Below are 15,209 nucleotides of genomic sequence, written 5' to 3'. Positions count from 1 at the left end.
CCGAGCTGTGGGTCTGACTGCCGCAGGAGGCTTCACCATCTACAGTGGGTGAAAAGCCTGAACAAAACGATTCAGCTTGCCTTGCAATGTGAAAGTGACTAGGCCTGCAGTGGATTCCAGAGCCACAGGGAATGGCATGGCCTGTTTCCACTCTGGGGCTGCGGGGAATGGCCGTGGCTCTGATGTGCTGTACAGAAGAGTTAGGGTGCCCTTTTCACGTTCCAAGGAGCCAGCACGAAGAGTTGCCCCAAGGAGTCATGGTCTGGCCGCATTCAGCGGGTCAGTGTTCGCCGCCACCTGGCTCACGTGGGAGTCAATCGTAAAATTGTTTCCTTCCAAGTCACTTTGGAGCGTTTGGTAGAGTTTAAATACAAAGCAGCGCGACGCAGGAGCATCGGCTGAGTGTGCCGCACTGGGGCTCTTCTGCTGTGCCCACGTGAGGGACGGGGAGCGTGGGGGGCTTTGCACAGCCCACACGCACATTCTCCAAACATGACTCACGCGGCCGCGCCGTGGGGCTGGCTGTGCAGCAGGAGAGACTCTCTTTGGAATGTAAATGCACACCCAGGCCTCTGAGGCGCCTCCGAGTCAGGAGCAGAGCAGCACGCGCCATCCCTGTTCCATGCACGGGCAGTGCTGGAAAGCATTCCCTAAAGGCATAGCTTGCATTTACTGCAGCAATTGGGATGGCTCATTCCCGGCGAGCTGGGGGTAGACGGACTGCCAGGAACGTGCGTCTGCTGCTGCAGAGACTCTTCTCCGGAGTGCAGGGAAGGCCCTGTGGGTCACTTGCATTTTGCATCCTGTGTAATTGTTCGTGAAAAACGCATGTCATTCTTCTGGCCACTGATCAGCCAGCACGTTGGAGTCAAAGGAAATGCAGAGAGGAGGAAGAGCAGCTGCCAGGTTGGGGGAGGAGCTGTCCACTGGGTAGGCAGATTAGGCTGCAGTGGGTTTGCATAGTGGCTAGTAAAGCCAGAGGGATGAATTTGGCCCAGTTTGCACAGCCAGGTATGAAGTGTTGGGAGACTAGTTTTTTATTCCCTCCCCTGCCCCAGATCAAATCAATGGAAACAGAACAGAGAAACTGGCTGGTGCTGGGAGCTTAGCAGAGGTCTCTTGCACTGAGCAGTGCCTGGATCGGGGCTGCTGGGCTTTGTTGTTGTTGGAACATCTTCTCATTTCAAAACTCTTTAGGCTAATCCTCTCCCCTGGCCTCTGACTGATTCTCTGCAGAGGGTGGGCCCCTGGGCGGGAGGAGGTGAGCTCTGGCCATGAACTGGCTACACAGGGGAATTTGAACTATGCAGCCAACGCCCTACAGAACAGTACGCCTGTATGCATCCTGCGCAGGGGAACCCGCCATGGAGAATGGCCTTCCCGATGGCTCATGGCAGCAAACTGCCCCCACGCTTGAGATAATGTTGCTGTTTGACACTTGTGGCGAGGGGCATTTGCAAACTCCCGGGCTCCCTGTGCTTACACAGCGCTGTTTGGGTGAGCAATGGTTACCCATCCCGGCCTCCTCCCAGCTACAGGGCTTTGTGGATAAGTCAGCACACCCCGAGGCAGTTTGGCTGGGCCTAGGATCCACCAGGGGACTGTGGGCTGTGTACAGCCTGGCCATGATGTGGGAAAACCGATGGCGTGTATAATAATCTTATCACATAATCAGCACGGAGCCTCACACCCCCTCAGACACACGGCGGAGAGGAGCAGGGTGAGAGTCAAAGCTGCTGTCAGAGTGGGCAAGTTCTGAAGGGCCCCGAGCCATACTCTGCCTTTGCAGGCCTCACACAGCTGAGGGGGTACGTGCTGTGTGTACAAGGATCGTCTGCCGCCTTACTGTAGACAGCCAATACCCGCTGTCCCCTGCGGGGTATTAACAAGGTAGCCAGACCACGCAGCTGGAATCCAGGATTACCTCAGAGGCAGGGTGGCATGCGCATTCGGGGAATGTGAAGAGGGGATTTTGACTGCATAGATAAGGTGGCTCTTTACTGCCCCACTGGCTTTTCTCTATTACATGGGGTGTTCCCCAGACCCAGCACTGCATCCCCTGTTGCCCTGCGATTGCTGGGGACTCTGACCCCAGCCCTGCATTCGTTTGTTTCTGCAGTTGTTTAGGTTTTAGTGACCACTGTCCCTCCCATCAAGTTAAGACAGTCCTCCACCCAGACGATCAGTGCCTTGCGGTGATCATCTCTTGCCATTTGGAATTTGCCGCAAGCCCGTCAATGTCCCTAATGCACACCTCCTGTTTCCAGTATAACCCAGCTCCCCACGTGCATGGGGAAAAGGTGGGCTCTGCCACAGCCTGCAGGGTGAGCAAGTCTGGACTCTGGCGGGCATCAGTAGGGAGCAAATTACAAAATCAAGGTGCCTTCCCAGAAGAGTCAGTTCACCAGTATTTCTTATGAGAGAGCCCAGCCAATCTCAACATCCAAGCTCAAAATGATGGTAACCAAAGTGTCCTTCATACGCAGAGCCCAAACCCGCGTGCGACTCTCACACGGGGGGGGGGGGGGGGTGTCACAGCAGAGGTCAGAGAGGCGACCTCCGTGGAAATGGAGTAGCATGTTCTGTTAGTTACTCAAGGTAGATGAATTTAGACTGATTTAAGTTTATGGCTGTCAGCACACTAGCTACAAGGAGAATGCACTGCCCCAGGGTATACAATGTGGCTGTCCTGTGTCCCTTTAATTTCAGGATCAGATCATCCCTTAGGAACAGGTACCACAGCAGTAGCCTGAAACACTGTATCGTACAACAGGCATAGTAAAGTACTGTGGGCTTTAACAAGGGTTATCCTGTTAACAAGTGGGAGGAAGACCCTCCCCAGTGCTGGCTTGAAGAGCTACACAGTCACGGCTTCACAAAGGTCGTCTCATTGTGGTTGTGTTTGGTAATATATTTCACAGGGGCAGGAAGGTAGTTTCTAGCGGAGAACATTCCCTCCCCAGCCTGGGGTGCAGACCGTCCTTCATGCTTCATTTCCATGGTTTTTAGCATATTGAGGATCAATTATGCAAATCAGAAGCCACCAGCTGAGTCAGGCTTGGTTCAGCATCCTGGATTAGTGCAGGAATGTGGATATTTCTCTGCTCCGTGTTTATCTTCTTTTGCTGATCCATAATGCACTCGGTAGCCAGAAAATATGGAACAGTAACAAACTCACTTTGATAGACATAAAGTCCTTACGAAGATGAGTGCTTTGGTGTTTAGCAGGTCAGGTGGGCTGCCCTGCCTACCATAATTCATATCCCCCTTGTGAAAGTGTATTAACAGTTGCATTATTTCAGACATGATGCACTTACACGGGCTGGTCAGAGACCAAATCATAGGCCATTGTACTGGCTGTAGAAAAGGGGCTTCCCAGGACTAGCGCTGTGCCTTGAAGTCTCCTGTGCTATTACAGATTTTCAGACAAGCTCTGCACACCACAGCCAAGGACAGATTTTTCAGAGGCATCCGGGACATTTGGGGTAGGGGTTACAATGGGAGATGAGCACTCAAAACTCTGACTTCAATTATGGGTGCTGAGTACTGGGAAATCTGGCCAAATGCCCCTTGCCAAAATGCAAGAGGCATGCAGAAGAGTTAAGGATGGGCTTTCATTACATTATTTCATTACCCAGGGCATTTCTCCCTCCCTGCTCCCTCCTTCCCAGCCCAGCTCACAGCAGTATGGTCCCTTCTGCACCTAGACACTTGACGGCTGTCGTTTTCAAGGTGTCTGAGCAGTTGAGGATCCCCTGAAAGAGAGGAAAAGGTTAAAAAATAAAGGATTTAAGAAGACTAACGGAGGGAGGGAACTGCAGTAGTTGTGGCCGGCAGTGATTAAATCGTGGGTCAGGATCCATGATTAAGGCTCTCGGATAGCATAGTGTTGAGCATGATATGAACACGTAGACAGGATTTCTGCAGAGGGGGCTAGCTGCCATGAGAATGAGATTAGGCAACATTCCAGGGACGGGGAGAGAGAATCTTCTAGAAAAACTCAGAGATATTCCTGGGTTGGTTGGTTGTGAGCTAAATCTATCATTTTGAACACACCCTCTGTTCTTTTAACAGACCCTGCTTTCTGTATTTTTTCCCCTCAAGCATATACGCTTGTCTGCTTTCACTGCACTGTGGCGTCTCACATTTATACATCTCGGTGACGTGAGCCATGTATTTTGGGTAAACAAAAGAGAACCAGCTATAGCAGAAATTTAAAACACTAACTGGAGAACCTACTGACTGATCACGTCTCCTTTGCTGATTCAGACACAGCATTTTAATATTTGCAAAAACTGTCTTCAGATAATCACCTTCCCCAGTACCTGACTTGTTAGGGGACTGCCCCGTGTTTCTGAGGTCACAGCCAGTTCCCAGGAAGATGACGATCAAGAAGATAGAGAATCCTTCAAAGGGGAATGGGAGCATAAAATAAATGACAGCACGTGAAAGGTTAAGACAATTCAGCTTAGCTTGCCTTCCTGGTTTGGATCAGCCCCCCCCAGAAGGGGCACAGCATCACCACACTGATGTCAGGAGCGTTACGCAACAGTAGGGCTCTTTGGTGGCTGATGAGCCCCCAAGTGGTTGCTGTGCTTGTCAGAATGAATAAGACAGTTTCTGGAGAGCAAACGCAGGGATGTCAGAAGTGAGCAGAGCTGTTGTCAGGCCAGCTCCTTCGCCGTGGGGCTCAGCATATGAGTCCTTAGGAAACCTTTCAATGCTTACTGTGTGCCTGATCCAGCCACCCTTACTCAGGGCGGGTGCTGCCTCACCTAAACAAGCATCCCCCTTGCTGGCGACACTGTGACAAATTCAGGCCTCGTGGCTTTTCCGTCTGCTGGAGTGGGCGGGGGAGTTGCATAGCACCGTTCACTCTGCAGGAAGGCGGGTGTAGTGGTTACACACTGGTCATTGCTGGAGATTAGAGACCTACAGACAAAGGGATTTTCCTTGGTCTGCATCATGTTCAGAGCTTCCCTGTAAGTTCGCAGGATACTTTTAGGAGTGTCTGTAGAGCCGAGAGAGGACTGGAATCCATGGGAGTTGTTAAAGTTGGGACCATCATCTCAAGGCTCAGCCTGGCTGCCGTGAACAGCACCTTCACCTGCAGGAATGCTGAAATGCAGGCAAGGTGGGGGAGGTAAGATCTTTTATTGGACTGATCTCTGTTGGCGAGAGAGACAAGCTTCCGAGCTTACACCGAGCTCTTCTTCAGGCCTGGGAAACTTACTCAGAATATCTCAGCTGAATATCATGAGACCAACCCAGCACGAAAGTTACACGGTGCTTTTGTGGGCTGGGCATGCACAGACTGCACTGCAAAAACTGAGTTTATGTTACAGACTTTAGGGTGCTCTCTTTCCTCGGGTTGTATTTTGTTTGTTTTATTGTTTTTGTTTTTTTGCTTGAAATCTGCATTCACCCAACAAAGGCTGCCTTAGAGGAGAGACACGAGGTTGAGGCTTTCAAAGGGGCGTAGGGAATTGGGTGCCTAACTCATTTACTGCTCAAAGTGGAACTGTACAAAAGTAAATAACTGTGTACATACACTACCTGCAGTTAACCCCCCCTCCTTTCGGTGAAGTATGGACACCCAGATGTGCACTCGCAGTCAAATCACCATAGCACCGTCCGTCTCTGCACAGCTGCCCCTGCAACTCAAGCTGCAGCCTGTAATTTGTCCTTTAAACCCCGAGACTAATTTTCTTACACTGAGGCCACGGGACAGCTTTTTGGCAATGAAATGGGGCCTTCAAGCAGATATCGTTGAACACTGGAACAGTGTAACCAGCCTTCGTGTAAATCCCACGGACTTGGGTGAAATGGTGCTGAGGCTGAAGGCGGTATACTCCTCTTCGGCTGACAGGACACTTCCCTTCATTGGGATGGGAAGTAAAGATGTGGGAAAAGGCCTGGAGCTTATGAGACGGCTGCTGGTAGCATTGTTAACTGGCTGTGTCCAAATGGCAAATTACATAGCTGCTCCTACTCACGTTCTTTTGAACAAGCCACTTCATCGGTGTCAAGCTAGGGCTGTGGAATAACAGCGTGGCACAAGGTGCGCATTTGTAGCAGGACTTGAAAAAATTCCCTGTCACATATTAGCTCAATGACAAAATATAACGAAGGTAGTTGAACAATATCTGTACTAACACTTATCCCAACATCACCTGCCCCTCCTAGAGACCTGCCCCTTTTGCCGCTATCTGTGAAATAAAGTAAAATTACGTTATTTCAAATGAACTTCTAGGTTGTTTTCTCAAGTTGTGGTTGCTTTAGACTGATTTGTCTTTTTTACTTCCCATCTCGGTGGGCAATAATGCATTTTGTTGTTTTATTCTACATTTACAACCTAGATTTTATACTTGGGAGTCGCAATCAACACTATCTGACCAGTCCTAGCTAGGGGTCCTCTGCAACTCAGACTTGTTGACTTTCCAATCAAGTTGCAAAGCCAATCTTTCTTCTTGGGCATTAGGGTGGTAGTGGGTCATAGGGAGAGGACGTTATAGGTTTGTTGGTAGGTGAGTAGCTATGGTCTGTGTGTGGGCATTCTTTCTCATATGGTGACCTTCAGATTCTGGATTGTGTACTTTAAACTCTACAGAACGTATCTGCAGCTGGGGATAAATTATAAATCTAAATACATACATTGATCTTTGTGTCTGTGAATCTTGGAGCAGCTTTGAGAAGAGGAAGATCGTAGGGAAGCCAATCCATAACCCATTCAGCTGATGTCTAGGTGCAGAATATGCTAGAATGCTGTAGAGCAGGCATGGTTTTAATAGCTGCTTTTATCTATTTTAGAATTACGTGAGGATGATGAACAGCTGGTAGCTGAAATTTCTGAGACATATGTACCCCAGAAGCACTCCGAGGATGAGGTGCAATCGCCTCTTGCGGTTCGTCAAGGTGACAAGAATTCTAAAGCAGAAACTGACTGCAAACTTGATGAAGATTCATCCGTGACACGAGTTGCACCAGAAACAGAGCCGCCTTTGGGTATTTCTTCAGCACTCACAAAAGAAACTGATTCTCCATCTTCAGTAGTGTCGGCTCCAGACCAGACTTTGTCATCCAATGTACCCACAGCTACCCAAGCGTGGGTGATGTCAGAAGAAGACATGGTTGTCACTCTCGAAGGGTTGGCTGATGCTGAGCCAAAGGCTGAAACTTTTGCCCTGGAGTCAGTGCCAAGCAAGAGCAAGCTCAAGAAAGTGAAACCATCTTCCCTTAGGAAGAAAACAGCTGGAGAGACCTCAGAAACGGAAACCGTCACGGAGGGCATCCCTGTCCCCAAAGCATCTTACCAGTTCAGTCTAGCTGAGTATGATGAGAAAATAAATCCCTTTGTGATGGGAGGTTCCAAAATACAAAACTCTCCTCCTGCAGCTCAGCAAACCTTCATGGCTTCAAACAGTGATACCAATGATTCGGGGGTGGAGTTGGCTGAGGAGTCCAGGGGCCATGCTCTGAAGCTGGAATTTGATTTTACAGATGGGGCGGAGAACGGAGAGGTCAAGAAAGCCCTGCCCAAGAAAATCGGCAGGAAACCTGCCAGCAAACTAACTCCGAGACGACAAAGAGAAGCTGGTAACAAACCTACGAGTGCTGATGGCCCGGAAGAGGCTTCAGCAGAGGTGCCTCTCCCCAAAGCCTTGTACCCGGTGGATCCCAGTCAGTGGGATGATCCTAACTTCAACCCTTTTGGCAGCAGCTCGAACTTGCAGAACTCCCCACCCCTCCCAAAGGCTTCCTATCATTTTGACCCCAACAACTTTGACTCAGTGGATCCTTTTAAACCCACCAAGAGCTTAGCTAGCACAGCTGCTGACTCCTGCCCCACAGCTGATAACAATCTCAATGAAATCCTGGAGTCTCAGACCCTGGAGGTTCAGGGCGAGGAGCTGACGATAGGCAAAGCCTCTCCAAAGAAGGCCAAGTCACGCTTGATAACGTGAGTGATGCCGCGTGCTGGGTTTGCTGCTCTTTGTGCTCTCTGCGGGGTCAGGCAGCCGGAGGTTTGCTTTGTGGGATGGCAGCCTGCTTGTTTGTTTCCCAGATGCCTTGGGAGTAATTGCAGCAATGTTCGTTTCCTGCCACGTTGTTCTCATCTAAGCTAGTCTTGCTGGTGAATGAGCTGCAAGATAGACACCTACGGCAGGCAGCCAGATTCTACATTTTGTTCCTGCCCTGTTGTATTTGCACAAAGGTGCTGTATCTTTTCTTTTTTTTTCTCATCCAGTGGTTCTTCATGAATTGACAGGATGAGAAAGCCAAATACACTCAGCAGTGCATGTGTTAGTCACAACAGCCAAGTAGCCTAGAGTCTCAGCTACCAGCTAGTGCTGCATAGCAAGTAACAACTCTTAGTGGGACCTGGTCGCAAGAATCACCTGTGATCCTGGCGTGGTAGAGAGAACAGGTGGTTGAGGTTCCAGTGTATGAAGTTTAAAATCACCTGCTGTTAAATGGTTTATTCACATTCAGGATTTGTTTTGCGGGTTGGGCAGAAAGGGGCTTTCCAACTGCGGGTGCACCGCGGGATCTGTAGTTCTTCCACTCAATGCAAATGGATGTCTGTTTCATCACGTATTGCTAAAACTGTTTTCAGGTCTTCCTGGAACTTCCTCTTTCATAGCTAATGAAGAGAAGTACGGTTAAACAGTCAGGCCATTTGTTCTGTTGGCTGTATCACATCTGCCCAGACAGCATATGCAGTTTGCCTTCCCTTGCAGGACTATTTTGGTACATGTACATGTGGGATTCTTTAAATACATATTTAGTTCTTAAAGCATGCTATTTAAAATGGTCATGTAAGTACTGAGGTTTCACAGTGCCAACTGGGAATGCAGGCTGAATTGTATCCACTCTCTGGGAGTGCATATGTCACTGTAAGCCTTTCACCTGTTGTGTCTCAGGTTTCTTCCGAGCAGGGTCTGGGCCTTCTTGATGTCTCCAGGTGACTTGAGTCCCAGAGTTTGAAGTTGCAACATACAAAACACCAGAAACAAAATGTCGCAATACTGTTTAATCTTTTGATATAATCTCAATATGTAGTCTGTGAACAGGCAGGAAGGCAGAAAGGATTATTGTGTAAGAGAGTCATTTCCCACTAAATATTTGGGCCTTTTTCTTGTAATTATTAACTGACATTCACATGGCCAAAGGGGCAGGTGGAACCAGCAGCAAAAGGAGAGGCAGGAAACAGGTTAAATGGGGAAGTGTAGGAAGCACACAGTTTGTGCTTGAATTGACATTAAAAATGAAACAAGCTGCCATTCTGCTCACATGTTGTCCAGGTGAAATTTTTAGTGAGGGGGGAAACCTGGAGGATGGATTTTAACTGAGAGAGAATGGAGAAAACCTGGCAAACCTGAATGACCTGGTCTCTCTGACATCTTTCAGAAATATCTTGGAAGGAATCTATGTGGATCTGTTAAACTCCTGTGCTCGTCTGTGTTTGACTCTGAAGTGGTTAAGAGTTAGCAGACAATGGAATATCACTTAAAGTTTCAGGTTCCATCTCTTCCTTATTTAGGAGCAGAGTAGGCTGCTCCAGGCACCTGGGTCCCTGGGGTTTTGGATTTTTGCATGAATGTTCATTTCTTCTCCAATAATAATAAACACTGAATTGGACTGTCTCCTATCTGCATGCTCCTCCCCAAGAAAGAGAACTGTGCAACTCTTTACATTTATTCAAATGAGAGATAATATCCAGGTCTTTTCACGTGCTTTTTTTTTTCTCCATCTGTCTGTCTCTTTCCTGTCTATTATTTGATGCATCAGGACTACTGAACAAGTGAAATTTCTCTGTTTTCTGTTGTAAGTACTCTCTTCTGTTTTCTTTATTTGTTTCTATTGTTTGTTAGCATTCTCCAACCCCTCTTCTCTCCATGGCATGCAGGCTCCTTCCTACCTTTTGAGTTCCATTGTCTGACTCGTGTTCACCTCTCTCAGACCTTATTCATCAGAGAGCTTAGCCTTGCGATGGGCTGTGTGCAAAGGAATGAGAAAGGGAGACGGCGGTGGTACTGCAGGTGTGTGTCTGTGCTTGCTCCCATGGCATGTCAACTTCCAGTGTGTTTGGATGACGTAAAAGGGTATGAAATCAATGTGTTGGTGAGGCCAGAGGCTCTCAGTTTTTTTCAGACAACTGTACCCCTTTCAGGGGGCTGGATTTGCCTATCCCAAGGTTCGCCTCACTTAAAAACAAAATCAGACGTTAAAAAACAAAAGTTCCACGGCACACTGTTACTGCAATTATACCATCTGATTATGAAATAGATCAATTGGAATAGAACTATTGTCCTTACATTGCAGTGTATCGTATATAGAGCAGGATAAACCAGGCACGGTCTGTATGAAATTTTAGTTTGTACTGGCTTTTCTAGGGTTTTTTATGTAGCCTGTTGTCAAACTAGGGAAATATCTAGCTGAGTTGATGGACCCCCAGGGGTATGCATACCCCTGCTTGAGAACCACTGGGTTAGGGGGCTCTTCTCCTGGATCCATACATTGTAGAGACAAATGTGGTTTTTGTCCTGCAGGTGAATCTTTCCCCTGGGGGGATGTCTCCCCATGTGACTAGTCTTTGTAAAGTAGTGAGGCAGGCAGCGTATACTGAAGGAGTGGCTCCAAGGGCAGGAGACAATAGCTTCACAGAGGCCTCCAGGAGCCCAGGGACTCAAAACCTAACTTCCTTTTTCATAAAAAGAAAAGGAGTACTGGTGGCACCTTAGAGACTAACAGATTCTTTCAACAAGTTCTTATCAACTGCTGGAAATGGCTCACCTTGATTATCACTACAAAAGGTTCACACGCACACACACACACACACACACACACACCCAGCTCTCCTGCTGGTAATACCTCACCTTACCTGATCATTCTCGTTACAGTGTGTATGGTAACACTCATTGTTTCATGTTCTCTATGTATATAAATCTCCCCACTGTATTTTCCACTGAATGCATCCGATGAAGTGAGCTGTAGCTCACGAAAGCTCATGCTCAAATAAATTGGTTAGTCTCTAAGGTGCCACAAGTCCTCCTGTTCTTTTTGCAGATACAGACTACTCTGTCTAGTCTACTACTTAGTCTACTACCACAGGCTGCTACTCTGAAACGTTTCTTTTTCATAACTTCCTGTGGTCATGTCTTTAGGGCTTGGGGAGGGTTTACCTGGCTCAGTGCAAATCTCCTGCACAATAAAATAAATAAAAATCAATTGCAAAGAATAGCATCCTTCAACAAGGGAAGTATTAGCATTATTTATTAACTATTACTGGCCCTATCCAGTGATGGGCAAGGAGAAGGTAAAACGCCTTTCTCTAGGCAGTGTGGAGACTGAACACTCAGTGCAGAGATTAAAGTTAATGATTTGCACTGCAGTACCACCCAGAGCCCAGCCAAGATCAGGGCTCTGTTCTGTTATCTGCTGCACAGACACATGGTAAGAGACAATCCCTGCCTCCGAGATTTTACCATCTAAATAGACGGGACAGTCAAAGGGTAACAGGAGAAACAGAAAACAGAAGTAACGTAAAGTCTTACAGCAGGTCGGTGGCAGAGCCGGGGATAAGGCCCAGGTTTTCTGCCTGCCAGTCCAGTGCCTTGTCTCGTTATCTTAGGGTTAGGTTAGAACATCAGGCAGCCTGTTCAGGACCTGGCCATGATGAATGACACCCCACACCGTCAGTGGGACGTGCCCTGAAAAGTCTGAGCTAGCTAGCTGGCATTTGGGCCCGGGCTTGCTGCGAGTGGGGAGAGAATCCTGCGTTTGTTGGACTCAAACATTGACGGCACAAAACCATTCTTCTGGTTAATTCTGCTGAGTGACTGGTCAGGGGGCAGCTGTCTGCACGCCTAGTTTACAGCTCTCACCTTGGGGCAACACCTTTTTGATTGTCTACCTATTTTAACTGAGCCCCAAAAGCCTGGTTAGGGTAGCCTAGGGCAGCCAGTTAGACTTAAATATGCTGGGGTATTGTCCCTCACCTGGCTAAGCCTCATCTGGACCCATCACAAACCCTTACAATAGTAAACCAGCGTGTGCCACCCCGGCAAGCATCAGCCCCCTACAGTAACAAACCGGTGCGCTCAGCCTGCATGTTAGATCAGCCTGACCATAACAAACTCGTCATGTACGCTGCAGCACTCTGCATGAGCACCCCGGCCACAACAGACCAGTGAAATATTGTGTGTTCTTGTAGGAAAGTATTTTCCCCCTTGCTGTGTTTTCCCTTGTGTTGTCTCTGTGGAAGTGCGGCACTTTTCCCTGTGCTTTCCTGTAGTAAGGAAGAGAGCAACAGAGATCGCACGACACCAGATTTCTAGGGTCCTTTTACTTTCCTGGAACAGGGGGACTCATCTTACTCGTGACTGTCTAACATCCCCCATCACCCACTCCGAAGAGCAGCAGTGGAGATAGGATTCATGTACATTATGCTAGTAGATTTAGGGAAATTCAGAACTAGCTGGAACGGGAGACTTAGTTTATTTACATTATGTCACCCCTTTTATGCCTTTATTGTCTGCGTAGTTCTCAGTTGGGGATGCCAGCACAGAAAGGGTCAGTTACAGTATGTACAATACTGGACAGTGTTCAACAAAACTGAATGCAAGCGTTGGCATTTGCCTTCAGACTGAAAACTGACCAGCCGTTCTGTACTATTGGTGTTTTGTTTAGTTTTTTAATCAGGATTATGAACTAGGGGTCTTCCTATTGTACACATATTTAGGAATCCATTTACCAGGCATTTTCCTGAGCTGAATACAACCTTCTTTGCTTTAGTTTGAGTCCTAAGTACTGGCACTCAATACACCGTAGAAAGAGGGTATTTCATGACCTGCATTCCCTAGTTTGTGTAGTCCCATATCCCCATTGAGTCTGGCAGCCTCAGGGTTTGCTGACTTAAAGCCCTGGAGGTTACAGAAGCAGGTCACTTTATATTCATGCTCCAGGATTAGAAGAACAACAGAAGAGCACAAATGTGTCTAGCAGAGAGAAGCAAAACTCAGCTGGCTAGTGGGATGTGTGTAATAGCAACCTACGGCTGAGAGCAGCTTAGCCTGGTTCTTCTCCTTCCCCTGCAGCTTGTGGATAGCGAACCAGGGGATAGGGTACTCTGATCAGACTGGCTACCAGATGGTATGAGAACCCTCTCCCCAGCAGGTCGCATGGTGGCCCACTTCTGCACCTAAGGAGAGAGCAATCTGCCAAGCCCCACTGGACCTGAGATTCAACTGCTTGCGTTAGAATCTTACGGAGAAAAGTGAGGTTGAGTGGGGTTTTGAGGCAGACACAGGTGTGAATGGTAGCCTCCAAATCAGGTTCCCCCACAGACACAGCGTAAAACAGATTTCCTTGTGCGCTGTAGGAGCACTAGCGACCCCCGCATGGAGCGTGTGCATGTGGGCAGAGGCACAAAAACAGAACAGAGCAATTTGAGAGTGAACTGAGGGGAGGAGAAGGGGATGATTATGGAGTAGGGCCTCAGTGCAAATCTTTTCATACTTCACCATTGCAGAATTGCTGGTAAGGAGCATTGAGAAAGCTGGAGGCAGTGAGCCTTCCTATAAATGTCTGTAATGGACCCTCACAAGATCTGTCTTTAAGCTCAGCAACTGTTTGTCCTCTGGAGAACCAAAAACCAAGGGCTGGAACAATAGGTTGCTAACTGAGGCAGTGAGGTGGTGGTGAACCATTACTCCCCGCCAGGATGGTGAACCATGACTTCCTGTGCTGTGTGAGAGAGATGAATGCACTTGTGCATGTTATCCTGCTGCAAGGCAGGTGCCTCCATTTCCTCTTGTGCCCCAGAGACTCCTGCCTCCACTTCCCTTGGGGCATGCTCCAGTTCCATGGGACATGGCCAGTCTATTTTGCCAAATGCCAGAATGAGGATAGTGCCTCTCAGATCCTGCATGTTTGACTGCGCAGTTCTGAAAGCCCGTGGTATTTTCTGCTGGATCTGGCTCTGGATCAGTGCTGTCTGCTAAATTTGTTTAACACATTGGTTGAAATGAATCAGCATGGAGTCCAAAGAAAAACAGACCCTTAACCCAAGCAAAGCTCAGTACAGGGCCTAAAGCAAGGATACAACCTGGTGGGAAAGTGAAGCCACACTCGCTGAATGTGGATTTTAATGTAGATTGGGCAGAATGCAGCTACCCAGCTCCTCAATGGGCTGACAATTGGGAACACGCACCACCCCACCATACCCCACCCCCATGGTGTGGTCTCTCCGCTGGTTCCTGGTCTGCTTCCAGAGTTAATTCAAGGCCTTGGCCATCAGTGTGTTAAGACCCAGATAGGGATATAACCACATCTCCATCCAGGAGTTACTATGGATAGTGCAGCTTGCAAAACCCAGAACTAAATGCCTGAGAGCTGGAGATGAAGCATTTCTCATTTGTGGGGATCCATATCTGGAATGAGCCACAAGAAGAGCTCAGAGTCACCCTGAGCTTAGCCTTTAGGGCATGCTGCAGCACCCTCCTCTTTGAGACATCGTTTTCACCGTCGCTGGATAGATAATTAAAATACAAAGGAACGAAATGATTCTGCTTTCAAACCAAGCAGAGCGTACTACAATGAGGGAAAGGAGAAGAGCAGAAGACCCCCATAAAGTCTGTTCGGGCCTGGCTATGCAGATCTGACTTGCCTAGAAAAGGCATGGATACTGTGGAGATGAGAGCCATGCGGAGCCGCAAGGTAGATAGAACAGAGTAACACATGGCTTCAGAAGATGTGCTCTGGTGCTCTTTGTTGAAACTGTTCATCCTGCCAGAAGGCCAACATGTATGTTAAACCCCTGGATAATATCTCCAGATAAAGCTTTAGAGATTCAGGGCAATGACCTAGTAAGAGAAACCTTGCTTACCAAGCTCATTGTTGGTTGTAATCCTCTCCATCAGCAGGCGAGAGCTGACTGGAGATGCTTCCTCTGGGCTTTACCTTTGCGGAGGAATAAATATTCTGAAGAACACAACGGTTGGTTGGTTTGGGTTGTTTTTTTGTTTTGTTTTTAGAACTTGCTTTGCCATAATATTTTCCTAATAAGTGCTTGGACCTGTCCAATCAGCAGAGTGCAATGCTGCCCTTCATTTGCTTCAGCCTATCTCTGCACATGCTTCTCCTTCCACCTGTCCTCCTCCTGATGAGAACAGCAAAGCCGGGACTGAATCTGTCTCTCTTTCTTG

At 48.0% G+C, this 15,209-nt stretch overlaps 1 protein-coding gene across 8 annotated transcripts in view; it reads left to right on the top strand.

Moving 5' to 3' along the window:
* Positions 1-15,209, top strand: part of TACC1 (transforming acidic coiled-coil containing protein 1) — a 79,320-nt gene that overhangs the window by 41,601 nt on the left and 22,510 nt on the right. For 6 of the 8 annotated variants that reach the window (XM_048829299.2, XM_048829296.2, XM_075123505.1 and 3 more), the window contains exons 3-4: positions 6,811-7,960; positions 9,793-9,828. In XM_048829299.2, the coding sequence (XP_048685256.1) occupies positions 7,113-7,960; positions 9,793-9,828 (884 nt within the window). In that variant the 5' untranslated portion in view covers positions 6,811-7,112. The remainder of the gene's footprint in view (positions 1-6,810; positions 7,961-9,792; positions 9,829-15,209) is intronic. The other 2 variants (XM_048829298.2, XM_048829294.2) reach the window with 1 other exon arrangement.

This window comes from Caretta caretta, chromosome 26 (genome assembly GCF_965140235.1).
Source record: "Caretta caretta isolate rCarCar2 chromosome 26, rCarCar1.hap1, whole genome shotgun sequence".
NCBI lineage: Eukaryota > Metazoa > Chordata > Testudines > Cheloniidae > Caretta > Caretta caretta.
Note: the sequence above shows the minus strand (reverse complement) of the source record. Positions and strands in the feature narration are given on the sequence as shown.